This window comes from Erinaceus europaeus, chromosome 10, assembly GCF_950295315.1.
Source record: "Erinaceus europaeus chromosome 10, mEriEur2.1, whole genome shotgun sequence".
Lineage (NCBI taxonomy): Eukaryota > Metazoa > Chordata > Mammalia > Eulipotyphla > Erinaceidae > Erinaceus > Erinaceus europaeus.
In genome coordinates, this window is record NC_080171.1 from 99,869,287 (window position 1) to 99,895,988 (window position 26,702).

Below are 26,702 nucleotides of genomic sequence, written 5' to 3' on the forward strand. Positions count from 1 at the left end.
GGAGGGGCGGTGACCGAGTCTACGTCCTCCCACATTCACCGTGACGTGACGTCACTTTGCCCCTGCGGGGTTTGTTGAGAGACTCATCGAGCGATTGCTTAACCTGGGAGTGGGGTGAAGGGAATCTTGTTCTGGGACCTATAGTAGGCCTTCCTAGAGCGAAAAATCAGCAAGTTCTCCTGCGCTATAATCCTCAGCCTGCACAGATAATAAAGTGATTGATGCTATTCATCGATTCAAACTGTGCATCCTGGGGGCGTGACTAGGGGCGGGGCCTGCGGGCGTCCTGGAGACGGTGCTTAGCAACGGCAGCTGTGGGGGCCGACGGGGCTAGGAGCCTAGGAGACTGCGCCCGCTGGCCGGCGGAGAGAACCTCCTGCAAGGGGACTCATGGCAGACTCCGAAGAGGTGTGGGAGAAAGCCAAGCAAAAAAAAAACAAGGCTGGATTCGCAGGAAAGGATTTAGAGAGCCGGAATCAGTTTTCCAGTGCAGAAAAGTCCCCAAGAGCAGTTGCAGGGAACTGAGGGTCCTGGTAGGGAGGTGGCCAGGGTTGGTGTCCAATGTAGAGGTGGCATTAGCCCAGAAGAGAGGATAAGAGATACAGACAGTGGGGCAGTCAGGATCTGAGGACTGATGAGCTATGTGAGCATTTCTGGCTCGGGTGACTGATGGAAGAGTTGGACTCTGAGGTGCCTAGGGCAAAGGCCAAGTGAGGGTCCCAAGGGACTACAGGACTCTAAGGCCTGGGGCGGGTCTTACAGTGATATTGGAGTTTTGAGTGTGAAGTGCTGAGGAAGCAGAGGCCAATGTGAGCACAAGAACCTGGATCCTTGAACTTGAATATAGAAGAGAGGAAAATGGGGAAGTAATAGAGCCAGGAGTGCCCCATTTTGCCCTAAATTGTACAGTCCACGAGGCCTCTTTTGCATCCATCCCTCCTCTGCCCTGTGAAGTACCCGAGGAGCATATGTAGGGGGACTGCGGGGCATCTCTGAGGCCTGCACCACCTTTCTGTCGCCCTGTTCTAGGATGCTGTGACGCTTGACGAGGATCACTTAGGACCCATCCCAAAGCCATGGGTGATTTCATCTCCAGTGGATACCCTGGAGAAAATATTTGGGAGCAGCAAGGTGTTTCAGATCATTGAGCTAAAACCAAAGGTTGTGACATTAACAGTACCTCTCAAAGTCGGAGAATAGTGAGTGACTACCTTGCCCCAGAGTCCCAGGCCCCTCACCTGCACAGCAACGGACACACCATGTAGCCTTGAGCCAGATTTCAAGCCCCCACCCCTTCAAGGAACTCAAATAGAGCCACTTGAACACCTAAAAGGCTGTTTCCTTGGATGAACTCCAAGAACTTCTCTGGGTCTCTGACCCCCTCCCCACCCCATCTTTCCACCCTTGCTTCCCTCCTCCCAGCCAGCTCCCATACTCTCCCTTGGACTGATTCAAAGTCAGGGCCAGCCCCTCTACCTGTGCTCCTTGCCCTTGCAGTTACACTCAAGGCCAGCAGTGCTTGGAACAAGAGGACTGGGAGACGGCTGTGCTGTTCTTCTCCCGTGCCCTCCATCTGGACTCTAATTTGGTGAGGGGAAGGACCTGGGTGGGCACAGGCATTTGCTGTCTCCTAAACTTTCCTCTTCACCTGCCACGCTCTTCCTTTTAGGGTTGGGAACTGGGAGTCTAGCCTCAGGGCAGATGGCAGGGAGGGAGCAGCTGCTTGAGTCCCCTCACCCTCAGGTGGACTTTTACGCCTTGCGAGCTGAGGCCTACCTCCAGCTCTGTGACTTCTCCTCGGCTGCCCAGAACCTGCGAAGGGCCTTCTCTTTCCAGCCAGATAAAACCAGCTACCTGGAGCGACTAGGCTTGGTGCTTTCCCTACAGGTACTGGGCACTTCCTGGGGGCCCATGAAGGTATCCATCTCTCACCCATGACTTCTGGCTCTCATTACAGCTCTGAGGGACTTTCTTTGATCCTGAGACTAGCTCTGTTCCCCAGGGACCTCTTTTTCCTAGTGTCTCAATGCCTATCTGTTGCCCCTCTCCACCTGCCAGGTTGGTTTTGCAGAATTGTCAGTAGAACATACTAATTTTTTTCCCAAAGGAAGAGAGAGAGACCACAGCACTGAAGCTTCCTTCAGTGTGGCAGGGAATCAGGCTCAAACCTGGGTTGTGCACATTGCAAAGCAGCACACTATCCAAGTGAACTATTTTGCCAGCCTGTCAGTAGTACTTTCTACAATAATGATGATCTACTGTACTCTGTCCTGTCTCATAGCTGCTAACCACGTGGAACTGCTGAGCCCTGGCTATGTGGCAAGTGTGAGTGAGGACTTGTTTTTTATTTTATTTTTTATCATCACGGTGACTTCACTACTCTGGGCAGACTTTCTTTTTTTAATATTATATTTATTTTCATTTTTTGTTGCCCTTGTTTTTATCATTGTTGTGATTATTATTGTTGTTGTTATTGATGTTGTTGTTGCCAGATAGGACAGAGAGAAATGGAGAAAGGAGGGAGACAGAGATGGAGAGAGAAAGATAGATACCTGCGGAACTGCTTCACTACTTGTGAAGCGACCCCCCTGCAGGTGGGGAGCCGGAGGCTCGAACCGGGATCCTTATGCCGGTCCTCCATGTGCACCATGTGCGCTTAACCCGCTGCGCTACAGCCTGACCCCTGACTTTCTTTTTTTTATTATTTTTAATTTTTTTCATTATCTTTATCTATTTAATGCATAGAGACAGTCAGAAACTGAGAGGGAAGGGAGGGATAGAGCGAGTGAGAAAGAGAGACACCTGCAGCACTGCTTCACCACTTGTGAAGCTTCCCCCCTGCAAGTGGGGACTGGGTGCTCGAACCTGGGTCCTTGCGCATGTGCACTCAACCAGGTAAGCCACCACCCGCACCCCCGACTTTCTTTTTGAGTTTCTTTTCTTTACTACATTTGAGAGATAGTGTCATATGAAACAGAGATAAAGATAAAGGTAGAAAGAAGTCAGAGCATCACTCTGGCACATGCAGTGCTCGGGACTGAACAGCGAACCTCAGCCATGTAAGTCCAGTGCTCTACCAGTTAAACCATTTCTTGTCACATGGGCAGACTTTTTCAAATAGAGAAAGATAAAGATAGAGAGAGGGAAAGATATCACAGTACCAAAACCTCCTTCAATGCAGTGGGCTCCATCTCAAACCTGGGTCATACACACAGCAAAGCAGGCTCACAACAAGAACTATTTTGCCAGGTTGAACTTATTTTGAAATTATTGAATTAGGGGTTGGGGCTCATTGTTGGAGTACACTCCTTGCATATGTTAGGCCATGGTTTTTTTTTTTTATTTCATTTATTTTTCTTGCCTTTTGTTGCCCTTGTTGTCTTTTTATTGTTGTTGTAGTTATTATTGTTATTACTGATGTCGTCGTTGTTAGATAGGACAGAGAGAAATGGAGAGAAGAGGGGAAGACAGAGAGGGGGAAAGAAAGACAGACACCTGCAGACCTGCTTCACCGCCTGTGGAGCAACTTCCCTACAAGTGGGGAGCCAGGGGCTCGAACCAGCATCCTTCCACTGGTCCTTGCGCTTTGTACCACGTGCGCTTAACCTGCTGTGCTACCGCCTGACTCCCTAGGCCATGGTTTTGACCCTTGGTACCACATAAAACACTGTATTTAGTGCTCAGGAAGATCACTGGTAGAGTAAGGGACTCACATGCCTAAGGCTTCATGTTCAAACTTTCATGTTACATGTACCAGGGTGGTACTCTGGTCTCTCTCTCCCCCACCCATGTGAAACTTGTCTGATATAAAGCAAATATAGAAAAATCTTTTTTTCCATCTTCAAAACATAAGCTTTTAATCGCGTCAATGTCTTGATAATTACAACCTCTTAAGTTACTACAAGGTAGGTACCAAGTTTAAACTGCAACTCCATATGCATTCCTACATTATTTATTTTTTTATGTATTTAAATCTGTATAGCTACAGGAAGCTGGTATCTCTTGTGCTAGACTGCACTGGTATAAAATCTAGACACACTATAACTGAAAAGTAATGGTGCCTCCATTTGCAATTCACAATAAGAATGTCTTGGCATTTCTTCTCCTCAGAGACTGCCTGCCCTCAGTTTTTGGAGGGTGTGCTTTTTTTTCTAACAAACTCACCCTTTGCTCTTTTTTTTTTTAAAAAAATATTTATTTTATTTTCCCTTTTTGTTTCCCTTATTTTTTATTGTTGTTGTAGTTATTATTATTGATGTTGTCATTGTTAGGACAGAGAGAAATGGAGAGAGATGGGGAAGACAGAGAGGGGGAGAGAAAGATAGACACCTGCAGACCTGCTTCACCGCCTGTGAAGGGACCCCCCCCTGCAGGTGGGGAGCCAGGGGCTCGAACCGGGATCCTTACACAGGTCCTTGAGCTTTGCACCATGAGCGTTTAACCCACTGTGCTACCACCCAACCCCCACCAGTCTGGGTCTTATAATTTTATAATACTGTTATAATATTCACAATAATTATTTTTTATTGTTGTAGTTATTATTGTTGCTGCTATTGATGTCGTTGTTGGATAGGACAGAGAGAAATGGAGAGAGGAGGGGAAGACAGAGAGGGGGAGAGAAAGATAGACACCTGCAGACCTCCTTCACCGTCTGTGAAGCGATTCCCCCACAGGTGGGGAGCTAGGGGCTTGACCGGGGTCCTTATGCTGGTCCCTGTTTTTGGCGCCAAGTGCGCTTAACCCACTGTGCTACTGCCTGACTCCACCTTTGCTCTTTTATAATAATTTTTCTCTTAAGATACTGGAGGAGGGAGTCGGGCGGTAGTGCAGTGGGTTAAGCGCATGTGGCACCAAGCACAAGGACTGGCATAAGGATCTTGGTTCGAGCCCCCGGCCCTCCACTTGCAGGGAAGTCACTTCACAAGTGGTGAAGCAGGTCTGCAGGTGTCTGTCTTTCTCTCCCCCTCTCTGTCTTCCCCTCCTCTCTCCATTTCTCTCTGTCCTATCCAACAATGAAGGACAATAACAACAACAATAATAACCACAACAATAAAGCAACAAGGCAACAAAAGGGAAAATACATAAATAAATATTTTTTTAAAAGATACTGGGGAAAAATCACATATTAAACTACGTTAGCTGAAAGCAGTCAAACTTAGATTTTAGGTCTAGCAAAATAACTCACTTGGTAGTGTACCGCTATGCCATGTGTATAACCCAAGTTTGACCACTGCAGTGATATAGTCTCTTTCACTCTCTTGCTTTCAGAAAGAGATCACTTGTCTCATCTGATCTCATTGTCTCTCTCTCTCTCTCTCTCTCTAGTTGAGAAAAAGAGTCATCTTGAAGTGGTGAAGCCTAAGCAATGACAATAATAATCATGAAAATCTGAGCTGAAGAACAACCTTCAGATCACTCTGAAATAATCGTAGAGATTGGGTACTGGGTGCTAGAAGACAAATGGGTGGATGGACAGATGTGTAGATGGCACACCTGATCATGAGTGAGCCCTTTGGGTTCGAGCTCCACCACAGAGACTCACCATGGACAGTACCAAAGAGAACTGGATGTTGGGGCAGTACTTTAGTGTCTTCCCTCTCTCCTCTTTCTGCCTATCTCTCTTTCTCTTTCTCATCTTTCATTTTATTGTATATAAAATAAAAAGTTGGGGGGTGGGTGGGTGGTGGTGCACTGGGTTAAGCGCATATAGTAAGAGGCACAAGGACCCGCATAAGGATCCTTGTTCCAGCCCCGGCTCCCCACCTGCAGGGAATGTCATTTCACAAGCAGTGAAGCAGGTCTGCAGGTGTCTGTCTTTCTCCTTCTCTATCTCCTTCTCCTCCCCTCTCAATTTCTCTCTGTCCTATCCAAAAATAAAATAAAATAAAATAAAATAAAATAAAATAAAATAGAGAAGAAAGAATAAAAAGGCCTCCAGGATCAGTGTAGGCACCCAGCCCCAGGGATAACCCTGGAGGAGAAAAAAAAAAAGAAAGAAAGAAAGAAAAGGAGGGAAAAGAAATAAAAATTTTTAAATGGCCTATGAAGTTGTTTGGTAGTATCACACAGACACAACACTTTAGCTGATTTCCCTAAGGCTCTTTTAAAAATAGGGTGGGGATGGGGCTAGGGAGACAGCATCATAGTTATATAAAAAGCTCTCATGCTTGAGGCTCCAAAGTACCAAGTTCAGTCCCCAGCATCATCATATGCAAGAGCTGAGCAGTGCTCTGGTCTCTCTGTATCTTTATCTCTCTTCCTCTCTCATTAGAATAAAAAATTAATTAATTTTGTAAACCAATATTAAATCACTAATAAAAATTAAAATAAAAGAAAGAAATGGTAAAAAATGAGTTCAGATGCAGTGATTTTACACATTGTGCATAAATGAGAAGAGGTTACAACCAATGTCTTAGGAATTCTGCAGTTTTTTTTTTACATTTATTTCCCCTTTTGTTGCCCTTGCTGTTTTTTATTGTTGTAGTTACTATTATCGTTAAAGATGTCGTTGTTGGATAGGACAGAGAGAAATGGAGAGAAGAGGGGAAGACAGAGAGGGGGAGAGAAAGAAAGACACCTGCAGACCTGCTTCACCACCTGTGAATAGACTCCCCTGCAGGTGGGAAGCGGGGGCTTGCACCAGAATCCTTAAGCCGGTCCTTGCGCTTGGCGCCACGTGTGCTTAACCCACTGCGCGACTGCCCGACTCCCAGGAATTCTGCAGTTTTGTGACAGCTAGACAGTATGTACCCTGACTCCAATATCTTCTATGTATTAAGCAAGCAGTGTCACGTGCTCTCCTTAATCTGCCCTTTTCACCTACTCTTCTAGGAACTGAGGGCTCGGACCTTACAGAACAGTTGCTCTACTACAAATCTTAGTGGTGGAGTAATGTCACATCTAAGATCATCATGTCTCTGCCATTCACAGAACTACTAGGCTGTCAAAAAAGCCATGAAATAGTTTTCTATGCAAAAATGCATTATGACTTTTCCAACAACCCAATAAATAGATCAGCTGCATTTTGATACTTGACTTGCACATTTACAGTGAAAATGGTGGCTTTAATTGTTTCTCTGGCACAGGCCTTTGTAAGTTTTCTTTTTAATTAATTAATTTAAATAATTAAATTTAATTAATTTTTTAATTTTATTTTTAATGAAAGAGAGAGACACAGAAAGACAAGAGCGTTGTTTAACTCTGGCTGATGGTGATGCTAGGGATTGAACCTGAGAGCCTCAGACATGAAAGTCTTCTGCATAATCACTATGCTATCTCCTCAGGCCAAGTTTTCTGTTTTATTTTTATTTTTATTTTTAATTTAATTTAATTTAATTTTTGCCTCCAGGGTTATTGCTGAGGCTTGGTGCCTGCACTATGAGTCTACTGCTCCTGGCCATATTTTCCCATTTTGTTGCCCTTGTTGTTTTCATTATTGTTATTGTTGCCATTGATGTTGTTGTTGGATAGGACAGAGAGAAATAGAAGGAGGAGGGGAGACAGAGAAGGGGAGAGAAAGACAGACACCTGCAGACCTGCTTCACCACTTGTGAAGCGACCCCCCTGCAGGTGGGGAGCCGGGGGTTCAAACAGAGATCTTTATAGTCCTTGCGCTTTGCGCCATGTGTGCTTAACCCGCTGTACTTTTAAAAGATTTGTTTATGGCCTGGGAGAGATCTTAACTGGTAAAGCATCAAACTTTAATGCTTACTGTTTCTTGTTCAATTCCCTGTACCAGAGTGGTCCTCTGGCTTCTCTCTCTTCCTTTCTGTTTCATCTGAAATTCTTTCTCTCCTTCTCTCTCTTTTTGCCTCCTGGGTTATCTACTGGAGCTTGGTGACTGCACTATGAATTCACTGCTTCTGGTGGCCATTTTTTTCTATTGTATTGGATAAGACAGAGAGAAATTGAGAGGGGAGGTGGCTATAGAGAAGGAGAGAGAAAGAGAGACACCTACAGACCTGCTTTACTGCTTGTGTAGCATTCCACTTGCAGGCGGGAAGCCAGGGGCTTGAACCCAGATCCAAAGGTCCTTGTGCTTAGTCTATGTGCGCTTAAATGGGTATGCCACTGCCACCCCCCCAATTCTCTTTTACATATAGTAAAAACAAAACAAGTCTTGGGGGAAAATGTATTTATGTGATTCAGGAGGTGATGCAGTGCAAAAGGTGTTGAATTCACAAGTGTAAGGTCTTGAGTTTGGCCCCTAGCATCACATGTGCCAGAGTAATGCTCTGGTTATCATCCACCTGTCTGTCTATCCGTCAGTCTATCTGTCTTTTGATCTTCAGTTAAATGATCTACCACTGAGCTATACCTCCTCTGCTGGTCTGTCTATCTCATAAATAAGTAAATAAAAAATAAAATAAGTAGATACATCTGTCATAAGGTGGCACTGAAGATTTATGAAAGAGTTCTTTAAAAAGCATAAATACTTACAAAATTCTCTTTTTTTTCCATTATGACAACTTTCTTTGGAGATTTATTTATTGAGAGAGAGAGAGATAACAAAACACAACTCTGTCATATGTAGTATTGGGGATCAAACTCACAAAAGCAAGTTCTGTGCTGTGCCTGGTGAGCCACCAAGTCTTGTCTCCCACTGCAATGTCTTTGCTTTTTAAAATTTTTGTTTATTAATGAAAGAGAGAGATGGAGAGAGAGGGAGAGAAAGAGAACCAGACATCACTCATATATGGCAGTGCCAGGGATCAAACTCTGAACCTTATGCTTGAGAGTCCAACACCTTGTCCACTGCACCACTCACTGGACCTCAACGGTGTTCCTTTTTTAATGTCAGTAATTATTCACTTACTTCAAAGAAATATTTGGGGCTCTCAAAGTAAGTATTTAATCTGTCTGTGGATGGGAGTGGAGAAGAGGACTAAGCCCCTCTGGCCTTGGAGAAATCATGTCACCTCTCTGTGCCTCAGTTCCTTCATCTGAAAGGGGGGTTCTCACTAGCACCAGCGAGTGAAGTTCAGCTTCACCTAGTTCCACCTCTGCATTTCTGTCTCTACAATAAAGGTCTCTCCCAGGCCGAAAGGGATCCCTCTCTCTCTCTTTTGCCTTTCCCTGCTTCCATCCCATTGTGCTCCCCACAAGTGGAGGGTGAGGCTGGGTCAGCAGCAGTGATGCCCTACCTCTCCCCTCCCCCACCTGTGTCCCCAGGGCCAGTGCCTGTTTGAACAGTGTGCCTTTTTGGATGCCTTGAATGTGTTCCTACAAGCTACAGAGATCCAACCAGACAAACCGTGTTTCCGATACCGATGGTAAGGTGGTTGTCCTCGCCGGGGCCCACCCCTAGAGCCCCAACCTCCTGCCAGTCCTGCACACCAAGCCTCTGTGCCCTCCCCTCCCCCCAGCATGGCCTGTCTCCTAGCCCTCAAACGGCACCACGATTGCCTGGCTTTCACCATCAAGGAGGTGAGAAGAGACACCACCAACCCTGACGTCTACATCCTCCGGGCACGGCTCTACAACTTCTTTCAGAAGGTGAATCAGGAAGGGTAGAGCCAGGGGTGGCCCTCTCCCCAGCCTTCCCCCACCAAGTACCCATACCCTGAGATTCCAGAAGGTGGCTAGGCTGTCAGCCAGCCCAGAGCTCACCTCACTCACAGTACTGCCCTTACTGGGCAGAGTTCCCAACCAGCTCTGACCACACAGCTGCCCGGTCAGGGAAGTTGTGCCACCAGCTCTGGCTCTGTGTCACCCTGGAAGCCACAAGATGAGTGACATGTGTCATCCTAGGCCTTATAGGGAAATATCCCAGAAGAGGATTTAGGAGCATGGAGAGTACCATCTGGGGACAAACTCCCAGGGATCCATGAGATAAGGCAGATGAGGAGGCTGTGGGTCAGAGTGGGCATGGGGGCAGCAGGAGCCTAGAAAGATGCTTGCTAGGGCAGTCTGCTTTAAAAAGAGCCTTCCTCTGGCTGTCAAAGAGGGGAGTGTGGTGAAGAGGGGGCAGGTCTGGTTTAGTGGGAAGTAGCTTAGAAGCAAGTGAGAGGGAGGAGGTGGTGGTGGGTGGCATCTGGGGGCAGTGCCAGGTGAGACTGAGGGGTGCGGGGCAACTTCCACATTACTTTAGAAGTCTGGACCATGGGGGCCAGTTGGTGGCATACCTGGTTGAGCTCACATGTTACAATGCACAAGGACCCAGGCTCGAGCCGCCGTCCCCACCTGCAGGGGGAAAGCTTTGTAATAGTGAAACAAGCAGTGTTGCAGGTGTCTCTCTCCCTCTCTATCACTCATTTCCCTCTCAATTTCTGGCTGTCTCTAACCAATGAATAATGATTAAAAAAAGAAGAAGAAATCTGGACCAGAGACTGGCTGGGGGCAGACATGGGAGAGAGGAAGGATCTAGAACAGTGCCTGGGTTTTGACTGGGCCTAGGTGCACAGGAGCTGAGGCCTGCTGAAGGGAGATAGGTGAGGTGGGGACTAGGTAGGGTTCACCTTACCTCACTGGTAAGAGTGTCTGGGATATGGTTAGAAATCTGAGGCTCCATGTGCAGGGCCTGGGCATCTGTGTACCACGAGTGACTCAGAGAAGCCTGTTCAAAGGTGACTAGTAACTACTGCTAATTCCTGTTGACTGCTGGGGGTTCAGCCACCCTGCCAACTCAGCCCCTGCATTAAGCAGGAATGCTCTCAACACTGTACTGGTGTTTGTCTAGAATGCTTGAAGTAACCCTTTGAGGTGGATACTACCCACTCATTGTCCTCTTTTTACAGATGAGGAAACAGGCCCATAAAGATTGAGTGACTTGCCCAAGGTTACCTGGCCGGTTCTCAGTGGTGCCTGGAATCCAAGTCCACCCATTCAAGAGCCTGCCCCAGCTTTTACTATCTTCCCTTCTTGACCCCTACTCATGCTTAGTGTCACCTTCCAACAATGACCCTGCAGGACATAAGTGCTTTAAAAAAATGTCTGCTTAAGGGGGTCACGTGGTAGCACAGCAGGTTAAGCACACATGGTGTGAAATGGAAGGACTGGTGTAAGTTGGCTCCCCACCTGCAGGGGAGTAACTTCACAAGTGGTGAAGGGCTGCAGGTGTTTCTCTCTCCCCCTCTCTGTCTTCCCCTCCTCTCTTGATTACTCTCTGTCTTAGCCAACAATAGCAATAACAGCAATAACAATAGCAACAAAGGGCAACAAAAATGGGAAAAAATAGCCTCTAGGAGCAGTGGATTCACTGAGCCCCAGCGATAACCCTGGAAGCAAAAAAAAAAAAAAAAAAAAAAAAAAATTGTTAATTGACTGACTAACTGGCCTACTTATTTAGCCAGAGGAAGGTATTTGCCTGTGATTTTTCTGCTCTTGCCTACATCTGACTTGGTTCTTGGTTAGAGCAGTCTTATTCATAGAGGTCAGGAGAGTAGTGGTGAGGTTGTGGGAAGGGGAGTAGTGTGCAGGAGGGGATAGGAAGGAATGGCAGGTGAAGTCAGGAGGCCACACCTCTTCCCACCCGACTTGGCATGAACAGAAACCATAATGACAGAGGCCAACCCGGCTCACCTGACAAAGGACCAACAAGACTGAGGTGTGGGGTGGGATTTTTCCCACAATGCCTCCTGCCTCTTTCCAAAGGAACAATGCCCAGGGGTGGCTGCCTTGGTGCTGCCTGCCCAGAGAAAAGCCCTGACAGTCCTGGAGGTCTGTCCACCCGCACTGGATAGAGCTGGTCTCCCCTTGGCCTTTGACCCTAATGATGTCAACTGGCCCCCTGCAGCCCAGCCTCTGCTATCAAGACTTGCACAAGGCCTTGCTGTTGGACCCCAAGCATTTGCAGGCTAAGAAGCTGCTGAAGAAGATGGTGGAACAGTCCCAGAAGGCACGCTGGGAGGCTGGGATTCTTGCTGTGCAGGGCAAGCTGCAGCACGCACTGCAACGGATCAACTGCGCCATTGACAACAACCCTCTGGACCCCAGCTTCTTCCTTTTCCGGTATTGGGTGGGGACACACTAGTCTTGGACCCCAGACTCTCACCTGCCTTATACCTACCGGGGGGCTTCAAAGGGACTCTCCTCAGATGGGGGTTTCAGTTTCCCTATCTACCTGTAATTGACTTGTCCTACTACTCATTGAGGTCAAGCCAGCACTGGGGACCTGGTCTCGGCCATACTCCTCAAGAAGGGTCAGACAGCACATTGGTTAACCCAGGAATCCTGAAACTCTGGCTCTGCTCAGCAGTTCACTCCAAGAAGCTCAGCCCAGTTCACTGACTGAGGCTTAAGTTTGAGTCTCTACTCCTCCCCCTACAATGGTTCGCCATGTGATTCAGGGTGTTTAATTCCTTCAACCTGACTTTCTTGTGTAAACTGTGGGGATGAGGGCGGTGGCCTGGAAACAGAATGCATACCTTGTGTGTCTGAGGCCCTGAGTCAGATCTGCAGCATCGTATATGATGGCGCAGTGACTTGGTTTCTCATTAAAAAAAATAAAATTTAGGCTGGCAATATAGCTCACTTTAATAGTGCATCTACTTTGCCATGCACATGACCCAGGCCTGAGCCTGGCTTCCACTACACGGGAGGAAGCTTCAGTGCTGTTATCTCCTCCTGTCCTTCCTCCCTACCACCTCCCTCCATCTGAAACAGTCAGCCTGGAGCAATGAAGCCCCACTGATGACAAAAAGCAAATAACAAACATTGAGAAACAAAATAAAACAGCATCAGAGAGATAACTCAGTCATCTATGGTGCATTCATTAACTTGAGGTCCTAGAATTGAGCCCCAGTACCACATGGGACCACCAGGAGATGGATGATGGAATAGTGCTGAAGTGTCTCTCTTTACTCTTTGTCAAAGAAAGTAAAACATAGAAAATTAGGGTGGGAAGGCTATTGGGCAGTATCACAGGTATGCGTAGGCCCTGGCTTCATTCCCCCATGCTGCGTTAAAGAAAATAGTCAGCAAAATAGCTCACTTGGATAGTGTGTTGCTTTACCATGTACACGACCCAAGCTCGAGCCTAATCCCCAACACATTGAAGGAAACTTGGGTGCTATGAAGTGCCTCTCTCTCTCTCCCTTTCTGTCTCTACCAATAAATAAATGTAATTAATATAATATAATCCAGTGGGAGTTAGACATCTTTCCCTTAAACAAAAAGGGCTTTTATGGTGCCCATAAATAAGGTAGTTCAGTACCAACCACTCTTAAGTTTCCAGCACAGACAGAGGGGGACCTACTACCTCCAGGGCTCAGAAGACCTGGACCTGGTAGCACTTTGCAGACCACTCCAGGGCTGCACCAGTGAGTTGGCCCTTGTGGGACTCCCCTTGCAGGGGCACCCTGTACCGGCGGCTCCAGGAGTTCGATACTGCCACCGAGGACTTCCTGAAGGCACTGGACATGGTGCCTGAGAGCCAGGAATACATAGTGCAGCAGACTCAGCGCCAGCTGCTGCTGGCCTACAATGACTTTGCCGTGCACTGCTACAAGCAGGGAGCCTACCAGGAGAGCGTACTTCTGCTCAACAAGGTGCTCAAAGACGAGCAGCATGAGAAAGGCCTCTACATCAACCGAGGCGGTGAGGGAGAGCCTCGTCAAGGGGACATATGGGGGGTCAGCGGGAGGCCGCTGAGCCCTGACAAACTGGTTACATACAGTCACTTGGAAATGCTAAGAATCAGGCGGCTGGGGAAAGGTGTCCAGGCACAGAAATCCCTGGAGGAACGGCTACCTGGGTCCTCAGCCACCTGTTTCAGACCCTGAACCTGTGGGATAGAGCAGGCTGGGCTAGGGCTCCTGGACCGTGAGAGTCAGGGACTCACTCAGTTCCCTCCCCTGGCTCCAGATTGCTTTTTCCAGCTGGGCAACCTGGCCTTTGCTGAGGCAGACTACAAGCAAGCGCTGGCCCTGAGTCCGCAGGATGAGGGCGCCAATCTGCGGATGGGTCTGCTGCAGGAGAAGCTGGGCTTATGTGAGAAGAGGAGCAGGTGCGCCCGGGGCGGAGCCGTGGAGGGGCGGGGCCGTAGGAGAAACCTGGCAGGACGCGACATGCCAAGTCGCTGTCTCTTGAGGTCTTTGGATCAAGATATTTCTGCTCATTCAATTGCGTCTCTTAAATGTGATTTTTGTTTCCCATTCCCCCCCCTTTTCCTTTGACAGAGAGTGAGAAGCAGAAAGAGGCGGAGATGGAGAGGGAGGAAAAGGGAGAGAGAAATACACACCTGCAGCACTGCTCCACTACTCTTGAAGCTCCTCACCCTCACCCACTCCCCGCCCGTGCCGGTGGAGACCTGGGACTTGACTCCGCAACCTCATGTATGCACTCATGTGCGCACTGCCACCCAGCCCTATATTCTCTAATTTTTCACTAAAATTTCTTCATTTTTTAAAAATAGTGTTATGCGAAGAGATTTTTAAATATGCTTAATTTACTAACATGAGAGAGAGAACTAGAGCATCACTCTGATACAAGTGATGCCCAGGATTAAACTCAGGACTTCATACTTGAGACTTCAGCACTTAATCCACTGCTCTACCTCCCAGGCCACAATGAAATTTTTTAAAAATAAAAGTGTTGTGTAATATGTAGCCAAAAATATGAAAGTATTTTCTATCTACCTCCTAACACCTCACTTCCTTTAAATTTGGTAAATATTCTTCCAAATTGTCCCTTTTGCATATATTAATAATTGTTACACTAAAAAATGAGAGGGGATAGATAGCATAGTGGCTATGCAAAGAGATGTTCATACCTGAGGTTCTGAAGTCCCAGGTTTCATCCCCAGCACCACCATAAGCTAGAGCTTAGCAGTACTCTGGTCAATAATAATTAATAATAACATACTAAACTTTTTTCATTTTACTTTTCATGGCACTACATATATACTAGCTTATTTATTTTCATTGTTTGCAGAGTGCTCTGTTCTAAGGAGGAGCGACAATTCCTTTAGATAACTTTGTACTATATGTACTGTTCTCAGTTTTTGTGGGTTTTTTTTTTTTTTTGCCTCCAGGGTTATTGCTGGGGCTCACTGCACTACAAATCCACTTCCTGGCGACCATTTTTCCATTTTCTTGTTGTTGTTGTTGTTATTGTTGGGTAGGACAGAGAGAAGAGGAGAAGAGAGGGCGAGAGAAAGAAAGACATCTGCAGACCTGCTTCTCTGTTTGTGAAGCAACCCCCTTCAGGTGGGGAGCGGGGGGCTTGAACTGGGATCCTTACACTGGTTCTTATGTTTTGAGCCGTGTGTGTTTAACCCGCTGCACTACTGCCCAGCCCTCGTTCTCATTTTTTTTTTTGAACTAGGAACCTCATGCTTGAGAGTCCAGTGCTTTATTCACTGTGCCACCTCCTGGAATGCAGGTCCCTGCACATTATACTGTCTGCACTCAACTAGGTGCACCACTGCCTGGCCCCCCTGGCATATGTCTATAACAACTCCAAGGACACGTATATATAGAAGTATGATAGAACACTCTGAAATACTAATAGAAGGATAATGGTTCTAAAATTGTTCTAATAAGATTTCTAGTACATGTAATTGACTTAGTAGGTATTTTCAAACAACACTTTTAATTGTAATAAAGAATTATTGTAACTAGAGAGTAATCACAACATTCTGTGCCAATTTTGTCTAGTCCTTTTGCAGAGGTAAGTCTTCATTACCTGTGCAATCTGCATTGCCTGATTGCTGTTGAGAGCCCACATCTTGGCATTCTTATCACAAGATGCTGTAAATACTTGGCTCCCATCACTCCAGCAGACATCCAGTACAGGCCCAGTGTGCATATGCTGGGCTTTTGGGATAGTTTGTCCACTATCGTGAACTTCCCAACATCAAACATCGTTAGCCCATGATACTGCAATAAGAAAGTTTCCAAGCAGATTTGGTGGGCTGAAAGACAGACAACCAATGCTATCATCAGGAGAGGATGTTACTTCAATATCCTTCATGGGTTGTGATTATCTGTAGTTGTGCCACCGAAAATGCTGATCCCACAAGTTCCAAAACTTGAGGTTGTTCCAAACAGATTCATTTTGGCCCTGAGAATCACGCTGCAGCTCTCAGCCAGCAGCGGGAAGCAGAACAAATGCAGAAGCTGGTGAATTCACAGAAAGGAAACGGACCACAAGGAAGGGAAAGAAGGAATTCTTCTCATTTTTTTATTATAAACAATTAGTAATAAGCACTCAGGTCTTAGCACTTAAACTAGTAATCTGTAGTTAGATTGCTGAAAGTCAAATTGTTGGCTGATAAGTGAAATTTTAGCACTTAAAATATTTATTTTTATTTCTTGAGAGAGAGAGGGGGAACCACTCATACCACTGTAGCACTTTGTCCACTAGCCACCTCTCAGGCCACAAAAACAAACAAACAAAAATTAACATATTTCAAAGATAGCATTCAAGGTCTGCAAGATAGATGTGCCTGCCTTGCCATGTGCATGACCCAGGTTCAACTCAGGCCCCCACTACTCTAGGGAAAGCTTCAATGCTGTGGTTCCTGTTTCCTTCTTTCAGTCTTTTTCTGCCTGAAACAAAGATGCTATTCAACTGTTCAACAAAAAGCAGGGAACCAACATAAATCTCCCCCAGGAAAAGGAGTCCTGGCTCCCCCAGACCTACCTAACATAGGATGTTAAGACTTGTTTCAACTTTGCTGCTCTAACAGGCAAATAAAGGGGCTGTTCTGCAGTTGACTGTGTGTTTGAATTGCTGCTGCAGTCAGCATTTGTTTGTGTTCATTCACCATTTGGATCTGTTCAATCTTTTAGCCAGTTTGCTACTAAATTGTTCATTAAGATTTTTTTTTTTTTTGCTAATACTCTTCCTTATATGGCAAAACGGCATTTTTCCCTATTTATTACCTTCCTTTGTGGTGTTTTTTTTACAAACTCAACAATTTGCTATTTAATCATAGTCAAATTAATTTTTTCACTTCTAGCTGCTGGGTTTATGATATTTTCAGAAAAGCCTTTGCTAAGATTACAGCTACATTCACTTAAGTGAGGGTTTTCACTAGTATTTCAGTACTGCGTCCATCAAGAGAACAGTCTGGCAGAAAGAAAACAAAAGAGGCATGATAGGAGGAGTGGGGCTGGTGGGGACAGAGTTTTCAGCCTGGTTTTTCCAACTTCCTAATAAGCCCCTGAAGCCACCTACCCTAGGGACCTCAGCTCAAGGCAGACTGTGGTTCACTGTGTCCTGCAGGAAGTTCGATAGGGCAGAGAGCCACTTCTCAATGGCCATCCAGCACAACCCCCAGAAGGTCCAGTACTACCTATACCGGGCTAAGATCCGGCAGCTCCTGCAGAACTTTTTTGGCGCCCGCCAGGATGTTGCCACGGTCCTGCTCCTCGATCCCAAGAACCCAAAGGTGTGTTCCCACTGGGCCAATAGGCCGGGCAACAGAGTCAGCACCCATGGGTACTTTCAGATATTCCCTGTCCTGGAGAGAAATTTGGTTTCCTAGCAATATGAACTGTGAATGCTGGAACGTTCACTGTGTACCAAGCCCTGCTCTTTTCAAAAAATGTAAGATCTACTTTTATGAGAGAAACCAAAATACTACTCGGTTCTGGCATATGGTGGTGCTAGGAATCAAACCTGGACCACAGACATGTAAGTTTTGGGCTCTAATGCACTGAACTGTCTTCCCCAGACCTAACCTGGCATCATTCTGCTTAACCTTCTTCCTCACCCATGAAACAGGTAACATTAACACAGCCCAGTTTCCGTTTGAAGAAAGTAAGACTCAGAGAAGTCAGTTCCCTTACCCCAGCTCACACTGCACAGAGGTCAGACCCTCATCTGTCTGGCTCCAGAGTCCATGGTTGGACTTGTCACCAGCATTCCCTCTCACAATAGCCCCTCTCTTGTCTCCTCTTGTTCTGAGAGAAAAGACTGGGGCCTTTAAAAAATAATTTGCAAACCCTTTCTCAGCCCTAAGAAGGCAGTTGGACTTCACCCCGTGACTTGGCCAACCACTGGCTCTGTTAACCCCCTTTCCTGGCAGCTGTTGCCGCTGCTGTCCGTCCTCTTCCCAGGCATGACGGTGGAGGCGGTGCGTAACAGCCAGGTGGGCCGCCTGGCCATGCTACAGCTGAAACGAAGGATAGAGAGCAACCTTCAGACCAACATCCCTTACAGCATCATGGGGTAAGCTCACCACAGGGCTGGTTTGGGGAATGACTGAGGCATGGGGATTCTCTGGCCCCCACAGCCTCCTTGGGACACTGGTCAGCTCTGGAGGTGGGAGGGAGAGTTGGAGAATCTTAACACTCTTGGGTTATGACCTGGCAGGCAGTTCAGGCAGCGGGAACTAGAGCGCCAGAAGGCCCGAGCCATGTGGCAGAGGGAGCTGCCTTTGTCTGAAGCCCTTAGAGAGTCCTCTTTCCAGACCATCCAGGAAAAGCCAGCACAACCACAGCAAGAGGTGAGTGGCCTGAGGCTCTTGAGATCCAGGGCAAACTGAATCATGAGACAGGATCCAAGGATGCTTGCTAGCTGGCTCAAGTGTGGCTTCTGGACTTGGTGCTGCCACCACTCAGCTGTATGTCTTGGACTGGCGGATATCTTGCTAAGAGATGGACTAGTGGGAGTTAAGGGATGCCCCTGAGGGAGGAAGCATGAAGACAAGGGCCCTTCACTGGCCCTTCCTAGACCTTGCCCACACACATATTCATAAATTCTGCTGTGTATATTAGCCAGAATTTTCTTAATACTTCAAAACTCCCTCCAATGCAATGGAGGTTGGACTTAAGCCTGGATCCCCTGAATGACAAAGCAGGCACACACTACCCAAATGAGCTAATTGCTGGACCTAATTTTTTTTTTTTTTTTTTTTTTTGACCACAGCACAGATCAGCTCTGGTTTATGGTAGTGCAGGGGATTTAACCTGGGACTTTGGAACCTAAGGCATAAGAGTCGCTTTACATAACCATTATGCTATCTACCCCTGCCCTTTTTAGTATAATGTAAAAATAGAAAAATACACAAATCATGGGGCTGGGTGGTGGTGTACCTGGTTGGGCGCACATGCTACAATGTGCAAGAACCCAGGTCCAAGCCCCTGGTGCCAATCTGGAAGGGGAAAGCTTTGTCAGTGGTAAAGCAGGGCTGTGGGTGTTTCTCTATCTTTCTCCCTATCTCCCTTTCCCTCTCAATTTCTGGCTGTCTCTAACCAATAAAGATAATTTAAAAAATTTTAGGGAGTTGGGCGGTAGTGAAGTGGGTTAAGCGCACATAGCGCAAAGCGCAAGGACCGGCGTAAGGATCACGGTTCGAGCCTCTGGCTCCCCACCTGTAAGGGAGTTGCTTCACAAGCGGTGAAACAGGTCTGCAGGTGTCTATCTTTCTCCCCCTCTCTGTCTTCCCCTCCTCTCTCCCCTTTCTCCCCCTCTCTGTCTTCCCCTTTCTCTCTGTCCTATCCAACAACAATGACAACAATAGCAATAATAACTACAACAATAAAAAACAAGGGCAACAAAAGGGAAAATAAATAAATAAAATTTAAAGAAAGAAAAATACATAAATCACAACTATCTGATGAACTTTCACAAACTGAATTACTTGCATGAAGACATTATCCAGATGAAGGAAGAATCCATCCCCCCTCCCCACGAGTCCCTGCCTGGTCCTTCTAGGTCTTTCCCTCAGGAACTCTGAGCTTGGGAGAGTAGCCACTGAGGAGTCCCAAGATTTGCTGTTCTTCCTGAGTTCAGCCCCCGGATTAGAGCCTCCCTCAGTCCATGACTGCCTGGCCTGTCTTCTGCCCTAGGAGAAACCCACACCTGACCCTAAGAAGGTGATGTCCCTGTCTGAAAGCTACCTCGGCAAGACCTCTTCACTCTCCCTGTTGGGCTGTAAGTCCCCAGTGCTCCTGCCAGGAGTGAGTGGGCCCATGTGGCAGGGTGGGCAGTAGGCAGGGGTGAGGGCCTCCTTAGCTGGGGTATGAATGTGGGCTCTGCTGTGGGACTCTAAGGCAGGAGTGATGGCCCCACTATCCAGGACGAGACCTGCCCTGATTACCATCTGCTCCACCCTTGACCTACCTGCAGGCTCATCTTTGATTCTGCCTCTTGGCCTCTCCCTGAAGTCAGCGCACAAAGGGAAACACAAGCATGCCTTAAGGCTTCTAACTTAATTCTGATGGGTACCAGCTGGGAGGGGATCCCAAGTCCCAAGAGCAGGAGTGAGCTGTTCATGGTGGGGGTGAAAATAGAGCTGCCGGGAGTCAGGTGGTAGTGCAGCGGATTAAGCGCACATGGCACAAAGCGCAAGGACTGGCGTAAGGATCCCGGTTCGAGTCCCCGGCTCCCCACCTGCAGAGGAGTCACTTCACAGGTGGTGAAACAGGTATGCAGGTGTCTATCTTTCTCTCCCCCTCTCTTTCTTCCCCTCCTCTCTCCATTTCTCTCTGTCCTATCTAACAACGGTGACATTAATAACAACAACAATAATAACTACAACAACAATAAAATGACAAGGGCAACAAAAGGGAAAATAAATAAATAAAATTAAAACTTAAAAAAAAATAGAGCTGCCACTCAGTGCAAGTCACTGAGTGCACGGAGCGAATGCGCAGGGCTCTCCTGTGCCAGGTGGTAGCTATTGGGGTGAAGGGCACCGTGCTTGCCCGGGGAGCTCCTGGTCCTGAAGGGAATTCACGCAGGTAAACAAGAAACCAGGACAGTTAGATGGAGAAGAGAGGCAGAGTCCAGAGGTCTATGGTTGCAATTAGTCAGGGAGGAATTCCATGACCTGAAAGAAAAGTCACACTTAGCCAAGAGTAGGAGGGTTGGAGCAGGGAGACAACTGCAGGAGGTTGTTGGTTGAGGCTAGAAGTCAAGAGGCAGGGAGCTGGGTGGTAGCGCAGCGGGTTAAGCGCATGTGGCGCAAAACACAAGGACCCGCCTAAGAATCCTGGTTCGAGCCCCCGGCTCCTTACCTGCAGGGGATTCGCTTCACAGGCAGTGAAGCAGGTCCACAAGTGTCTATCTTTCTCTCTCCCTCTCTGTCTTCCCTTCCTCTCTGTCCTAACAACGACGACGTCAATAAAAACAATAACTACAACAACAATGAAAAACAAGGGCAATAAAAGGGAAAATAAATAAATTTAAAAAATTTAAAAAAAAAAGAAGTCAAGAGGCAGCCAGCAGGGCACAGGCCAGCACTGGGCCAATAGATGCTGGGGCATTTCCTCTTTAGCTTCCAGCCCTGATGGACCTGCAGGGCTCAGGTGGCTATAGAAGGGCTGGGCTGGAGTGGTCTGGCAGCCCTTCCCCTCTAGCCCTGCAAAGCCTCTAGAGGCAGAGTGAGGCCTGGAAGTATCTTTGACCTGGATATGTCTAGAGGAGGCAGGTGACAGGAACCCTGGGCTTATCTTTCCCAGACAGGACCACAGGCTCCTCAGACACAGAGACGTCCTCTACCTGCCAGGAATACAGAAGCCCCTCAACCACCACTGGGACACTCTCTGAGTCCTCACTGCTGGAGACACATTCCTCAGATCTTTGGTATAACTGGGAAAACTCCAGATCCAGAAAATCCACCCAGAACCAGAGCCAGAGTTCTAGCAAGATAGAGGCTGCCCTGGACAAGAGCCAGAGACTCAGCAGGACCGAAGCACCCCAGGGTCAGAAACAGAACTCCATCAGGACTGAGCTTGCCTGGGACCACAGAAAGAAATGCATCAGGACTGTGTTTACTCAGGATCAGAGAGAGAAGCCCAGAAGGACTCAGGTTGCCCTAAGGCATAGACTGAAACACACCAGGGCTGAGAGTGCCCGAGAGCAGAGGCCCAGCAAGACAGAGGTCTCCCAGGGCCTGAGCAAGAAGCCCAACCTGGAAACCGCTCAAAGCCCAAGGCAGAAACAGAAGACCAAGGCCACCCAGCACCCAAGGGGGAGGCATAAGTTCCGAAAGGCAAAGCTTTCCCAGGGTCTGAGCTGGGGACTGATTCGAAGTTCCAGTAAAACTAAGTCATTCTATACCCCAAATTGGAGCCCCAGCAATGCAGAGCTCAGCCAGGATGACGATCAGTGGCCCAGTCAGGCTGTACCTGCTCAAGACAGTACCCAGAGCACACTCCCAAGTCTCAGCAAGACTGAAGTTGACTGGAAGCCACACCCAAGTCTCCACAGATCCCTGGCCACCCATGACCAGAACTCCAGCCCCCAGAACACCAAGGCTGGCCAGGACTCCAGGTCCAACAGTAACACTGCTCTCTGATGGGGTCACGGAGCCCCTGCATTTACCACAGGGGAATCGAGATTTTTATCCCCCCTTGGCAAAGCAGTTTCTTTCCAGAGCATTTAGAAGCATCAGCCAAGAGCTCTCATCTGGAGACTAAGTTTATTGTTATTCTCTTCTTTTACAAAATAAAATAAAAAAAAAAAACTTTAAAAACCAGGGCCAAGTGGCAGCTTGAGTAACTCCATTCACGGAGGCTGAGGATTTTCAACATGGCTTGATGATGATGGGACATGGGGTGTGGCATGGAGCAAGGGCATGGGTAACAGACTGAGGAGAGAGGGGGCAGCCATGAGCCAGTCCCTGAGTTACAAAGGTACAATTCACATTTTAAGAAGGCTCAGGCTAGAGAGCAAAGTCAAGACTCATTTAGGCTCTGGGGTGACCAGGTGGCTCTCTGGGGGAAGGAAGCAAAGGCCAAGGCGCCCTTACAACCAGTCAGGAGGCCAGGCTCTGCTGTGGCCTGCCGTTCCATGGCCTGGCCAGCTCCTCTTCACTTGGTCCCACTCTCCAGGAGGCTCGGGACAAAGGTCCCTCTGGCAGGAGCTCCAGGGTGGCCCGGTCAGGTGGAGGAGGGCAGGGGTGCCACTTGGAGTGTCCGTGTCAGAGATAGAATGCAATCCGGGAAGCCACCATCTTGCAGCCATTTGAGGAAAAGAGCTGTTCTTCCTCAGGGAAGAAGGTGGTGCTGTCCAGCACAGCCTGGACAACCTCATCCCTGGGCTCCAGGCCCAGCTGTGCCAGCTCATTGAACACACAGTGCCGTACATGGTGCCGCTGGAGTGGCAGGAAGGGCACCAGGGCATCCAGGAGATGCTCTTCCATGATGCCCGAGTTCCAGAAGCCATCTACAGGGAAGAAAATAAGGGAAAGAGTCTGTGTGTCCTGAGGAGCAGGACCCCCAGCCCCAAAGGGTAGTGCTGGTCTCAGTCTTCCCAGGCACCTTCCAGGCACAGGGCTCAGGGAGACCGTAGAATAGTCAGGAGCACCCAAGCCTGGGCTGAGCCTGCATTCAGCCCTGGAGAACCTGGCCCACCCCAGGGAGCCCAGCCCAAGGGGTATGGGGGTGAAGCCCCAGGCCTGTCAAAGGCACCACAGGATGGGGCTCCTGAGTCCAACTCACGGTGTGGGTTGTCAAGCACAGCCTGGAAAATGAGTGGCTCCAGCTGCTGTGGGAGGATCTCCTCCCGCTCCCTTCGGCTGCGCCAGGCCTCCACCGCCACCTGGTTGATCTGCTCACTGCCGGTGTTGCTGAAACCACAAGAGACCCCAGCCAACACTCAGACTGTGGGAGGCAGGCTCTGGCCCTCACCTCCCATGTGCCCCCTAACATGGCCCAAGCCTGAGGACTCAGCCTCGTTGGGCAGGAGCCAAACCCATGGAGAAGCTCCATGGGAACCACTTCCCCTCTTGGGAGCTTCTGTCCACAACCATGACCCCAGGATATTCACTGATGGGTGGGATGCATTATAAACTTCTGGGGGTTCCTTCACTGACTTTCCTTCTCCCAGCCTAGCCTCTTGGAGGATGGGTGTTCACAAAAGGAAGATGGGACCGAGAGAGGAGGTCAGAGAGATGGAGCCATTTGCGTATGTTAACAGGAGGGACTCAGATCTATTTCTATTTCTCCTGAGTCTATGACCTCCTGGTCACAAAAGAGGGAAAAAAATCTTGACTGGGCAAGGCTTCTACAAAGAAACAGTGAGAATTAAAGAAAAGGAGCCCAGAACAGTGGGGAAATCACTGCTGTGAGTGACAGTGTCATCCCTGAGGGTATGAGATGTGGGAAGGTCCCGTGGGCAAAGGGGGAGGGGTTCCTGCTCTAGGACCACAGCCCATGACCCGTTGTCCCCGCATTGTGTCTGCTGCAAAGCCGAACCCCACCTGATGAAGATGAAGATGGCTTTGCGATAGTTGGTCCCGTACACAACCCAGGAGGAGCCCAGGAAAGGTCGCAAAACCTCCATCAGGCCTGGGGCCAGCTCGTCCATCTCATCGAAGAGGAAAAGGGAGCGGCCACAGGCAGTGAGGTTTCCCTGGACCCAGTTCTTAAGATCCTTCTGCAGGGAAGAGGCAGGAATTCGAAGCAGGACTGGAGATGCTTCCCTAACCACAAACTTCTTCCCAAGGCCAGAGATAACAACCCCCTTCCCAGGAAAAGCTGATGTCCCAGAGAGCACTTGTCAATTACCGGTGGCCCAGAGAGGGGCAGAGAGTTGTCCAAGGTCACACAACAAGAGAGCAGGAGGACAAGGACTCAAACCCAGGCCTGCCCCTTTCTATAAAAGGGGAAAAGGGGACAGCTACTTCCAGTTCCCTGAACTTTCCCAACAGTGCTGACAACTGAAACAGGTCGGCCTGGGAAGTACGTAGCAAGCAACAACAAAAATAACAATAATAAGGACTGGATAGACAGCATGGTGGTTATGCAAATGACCTTTATGCCTGAGGCACCAAAGGCTCCAGGTTCAATCTCCAGCACCTCCAGAAGCTAGAGTTGACCAGTGCTCTAGTCAATAAATGGAAGTAAGAGCTAATACTGTTAACCTAGTATTTGCTTTGAGCTACAGACTTAGACTCAATGCTTTAAAGAAAAAAGATGACACAGACTGCCTGGCAAATATAAACACTCAATAAATGACACTCCCACCTTCTTCACAACAACCCTGGTAGGGAGGTAGCACTTCTGCTGCTCAGAGGCTGCGGCTGGAGCGCTCCTGTGGGGAGCTGACTCTGCTCAGCACAGGGGAGGGCTGAGGCTCTGGCTGTGTGTCCTATAGCAAATGACTCCTCTCTGGGCTCCCCAGCATCTGACACCCCCGAGTCCAACACACACACACACACACACACACACACACACACACACACACACACACACCCCTACCTTGTAGCACTCCATTTGGTTGGGGTGAGAGAAGTGGATGCCAGGGGAGAAATGGTGCACGTGGGGGCTGTGGAGGCCACCCCGGAAGAGGTAGTGAGCTAGCAGGGAGCTGAGGTAGGACTTGCCAGTGCCCTTCCCGCCATGCAGGGAGAGGACCAGCGGCTTGCTGGGGGTCGGGTCCTTCACGAAGGCCTTCAATGCCTTCACCACCAGCGCCCTGGCCAAATGCTGGCCCGCCAGGTGCTGAGCCAGGTCACACTCCAGACCTAGGGCCACAAGAAGGACACGGTCAAAGCTGGGCACATCTTCCACCAATGATGTGGATCAAGAGTCAGGTATGAACGTGTTTCATTTTAGGGATTCCTAACACACTATGTGCTGGAATATTTATTTATTTAGAGAAATTGAGAGGGCAGGGGGAGATAGAGAGGAAGAGACAGAGACACTTACAGCCCTGCTTTTTGAGCCGGGAGCTGGAACAGGGATCCTTACGCCGGTCCTTGCGCTTTGCACCACATGCGCTTAACCCGCTGTGCTACCGCCCAGACCCCTCCTCCAGAATATTTTTACAAAATTCGGTGGAAAGCGAGTGAGGACTCCAGTTGCAGGAATCACCTGCAGGCCTGACTCGGCTCCGCTGCGCCCCCACCAGGCGGTCGTCGGGATGGCGCCCAGCCCCAGGTGGGTGCGAGCTGTCACCGCGTCGGCCCCGGGCTCCAGGGCATCACCACCAACGCCGGCTTCCCCCAGGGCGCCAGTCCGCAGGCACCTAAGCCAAGCAACCCCCGAGGCCCAACTACGAGAAACCCCCAGCAGGCAGGACTCTGCCTGGACTCCAGGCAGGCATCCCCCAACTCCCAAGCCCCTGTCCCAAGCCCCCCACCCCAGGCTCTCAGGGTGCCCCCTCTCCACGTCCACTTCCGGTCCCGGCCGTCCGGAAGTCTGGGGTCCCGCCCACCTCTCTACCCTTGGGGTCCGGTCCCCACACGCAACCCCGGGGCCCGGGGGCTCGCGGGTCCGTGGGGCCCTTAGCTCCGAGCTCCCGAGGTTCCTCACCCTGCAAGTCGGGCCGGAAGTCACATTCGCAGAAGGCGCCGAAGTTGCATCGCAAAGAAGTCATGTCCCAGGGGGCGGCCGCGACTGCGGCCGAGACCAGCCCCAGCAGCCCGAGGAGAGAGCCCCAGTGCCGGCGGCCTCGCGTCGCCGCCGCCATCCGCTACAGGCCCGAGTTCGGTCTGGGACTGCCAACTGCCTCTCCGAGAACTACAACTCCCGGCGTACATCGCTCTGCGGCAGCCCGTGGCCTACAACTCCCGGCACCCCTCTGGCCCGCCCTGTCATCCAGCCGCAGGCACTCAAGTGGCCTCTAGGGGGAGCCCGCGAACCGTCCAAGCCTGGGCTGCAGGTCTCGTTTCCATGGCCACAGTAACTAAGGGACCACAGGAGCAGTTCCGAAAGAATAAGAAAGCATTATGACTTCAAAGGGGGAGTTAACATGTGTAACAGAAACTTGTTTGGTTACCGGGGAGATAGTTCAGCTGGTAGAGCAGGGGTTGGTCAGTCTCTTGTTGCTAGAGTTATCAGGCCTGACTCAGCTGGGCAGCG

General features: G+C 49.0%; 2 protein-coding genes across 5 annotated transcripts; one reads left to right on the forward strand and one right to left on the reverse strand.

Annotated features, from left to right (window-relative positions):
* Positions 1 to 101: 101 nt before the first annotated feature.
* TTC16 (tetratricopeptide repeat domain 16) lies at positions 102 to 22,208 on the forward strand. Of its 3 annotated transcripts, XM_007528875.2 has the most exons (14): positions 102 to 408; positions 1,030 to 1,199; positions 1,498 to 1,588; positions 1,744 to 1,887; positions 9,172 to 9,272; positions 9,366 to 9,495; positions 11,735 to 11,949; positions 13,292 to 13,536; positions 13,804 to 13,945; positions 17,170 to 17,335; positions 17,975 to 18,117; positions 18,262 to 18,394; positions 19,740 to 19,824; positions 21,354 to 22,208. In XM_007528875.2, the coding sequence occupies exons 1-14, from the start codon at positions 391 to 393 to the stop codon at positions 22,190 to 22,192; spliced, it is 2,622 nt and encodes an 873-aa protein (XP_007528937.1). In that variant the 5' UTR covers positions 102 to 390; the 3' UTR covers positions 22,193 to 22,208. The 3 variants fall into 3 exon arrangements, with proteins under 3 accessions (XP_007528937.1, XP_060056196.1, XP_060056197.1); XM_060200213.1 differs by lacking the exon at positions 1,744 to 1,887; XM_060200214.1 differs by lacking the exons at positions 102 to 408; positions 1,030 to 1,199 and having other exon boundaries at positions 1,525 to 1,588; positions 1,670 to 1,887.
* An 88-nt stretch (positions 22,209 to 22,296) lies between these two features.
* Positions 22,297 to 26,365, reverse strand: TOR2A (torsin family 2 member A). Of its 2 annotated transcripts, none has more exons than XM_007528849.3 (5): positions 26,154 to 26,365; positions 25,098 to 25,363; positions 24,098 to 24,273; positions 23,337 to 23,464; positions 22,297 to 23,061 (listed from the first exon to the last, which is right to left on the reverse strand). In XM_007528849.3, exons 1-5 carry the CDS (start codon positions 26,308 to 26,310, stop codon positions 22,817 to 22,819), a joined length of 972 nt encoding a protein of 323 aa, XP_007528911.2. In that variant the 5' UTR covers positions 26,311 to 26,365; the 3' UTR covers positions 22,297 to 22,816. The 2 variants fall into 2 exon arrangements, with proteins under 2 accessions (XP_007528911.2, XP_060056198.1); XM_060200215.1 differs by lacking the exon at positions 26,154 to 26,365 and adding an exon at positions 25,713 to 25,942.
* Between the last annotated feature and the right edge of the window lie 337 nt (positions 26,366 to 26,702).

Bases quoted from the DNA above. Each gene is read 5' to 3' on its own strand.
- TTC16 (XM_007528875.2), top strand. The intron at 11,950-13,291 runs GTATTGGGTGGG...CTCCCCTTGCAG, and splicing joins CCCAGCTTCTTCCTTTTCCG to GGGCACCCTGTACCGGCGGC. The intron at 19,825-21,353 runs GTAAGTCCCCAG...TATCTTTCCCAG, and splicing joins TTCACTCTCCCTGTTGGGCT to ACAGGACCACAGGCTCCTCA.
- TOR2A (XM_007528849.3), bottom strand. From the start codon at position 26,310: ATGGCGGCGGCGACGCGAGGCCGCCGGCACTGGGGCTCTCTCCTCGGG. The intron at 24,274-25,097 runs GTAGGGGTGTGT...TCTTCCCTGCAG, and splicing joins ACCAAATGGAGTGCTACAAG to AAGGATCTTAAGAACTGGGT. The intron at 23,465-24,097 runs GTGGGGTTCGGC...TTGTGGTTTCAG, and splicing joins GCCATCTTCATCTTCATCAG to CAACACCGGCAGTGAGCAGA.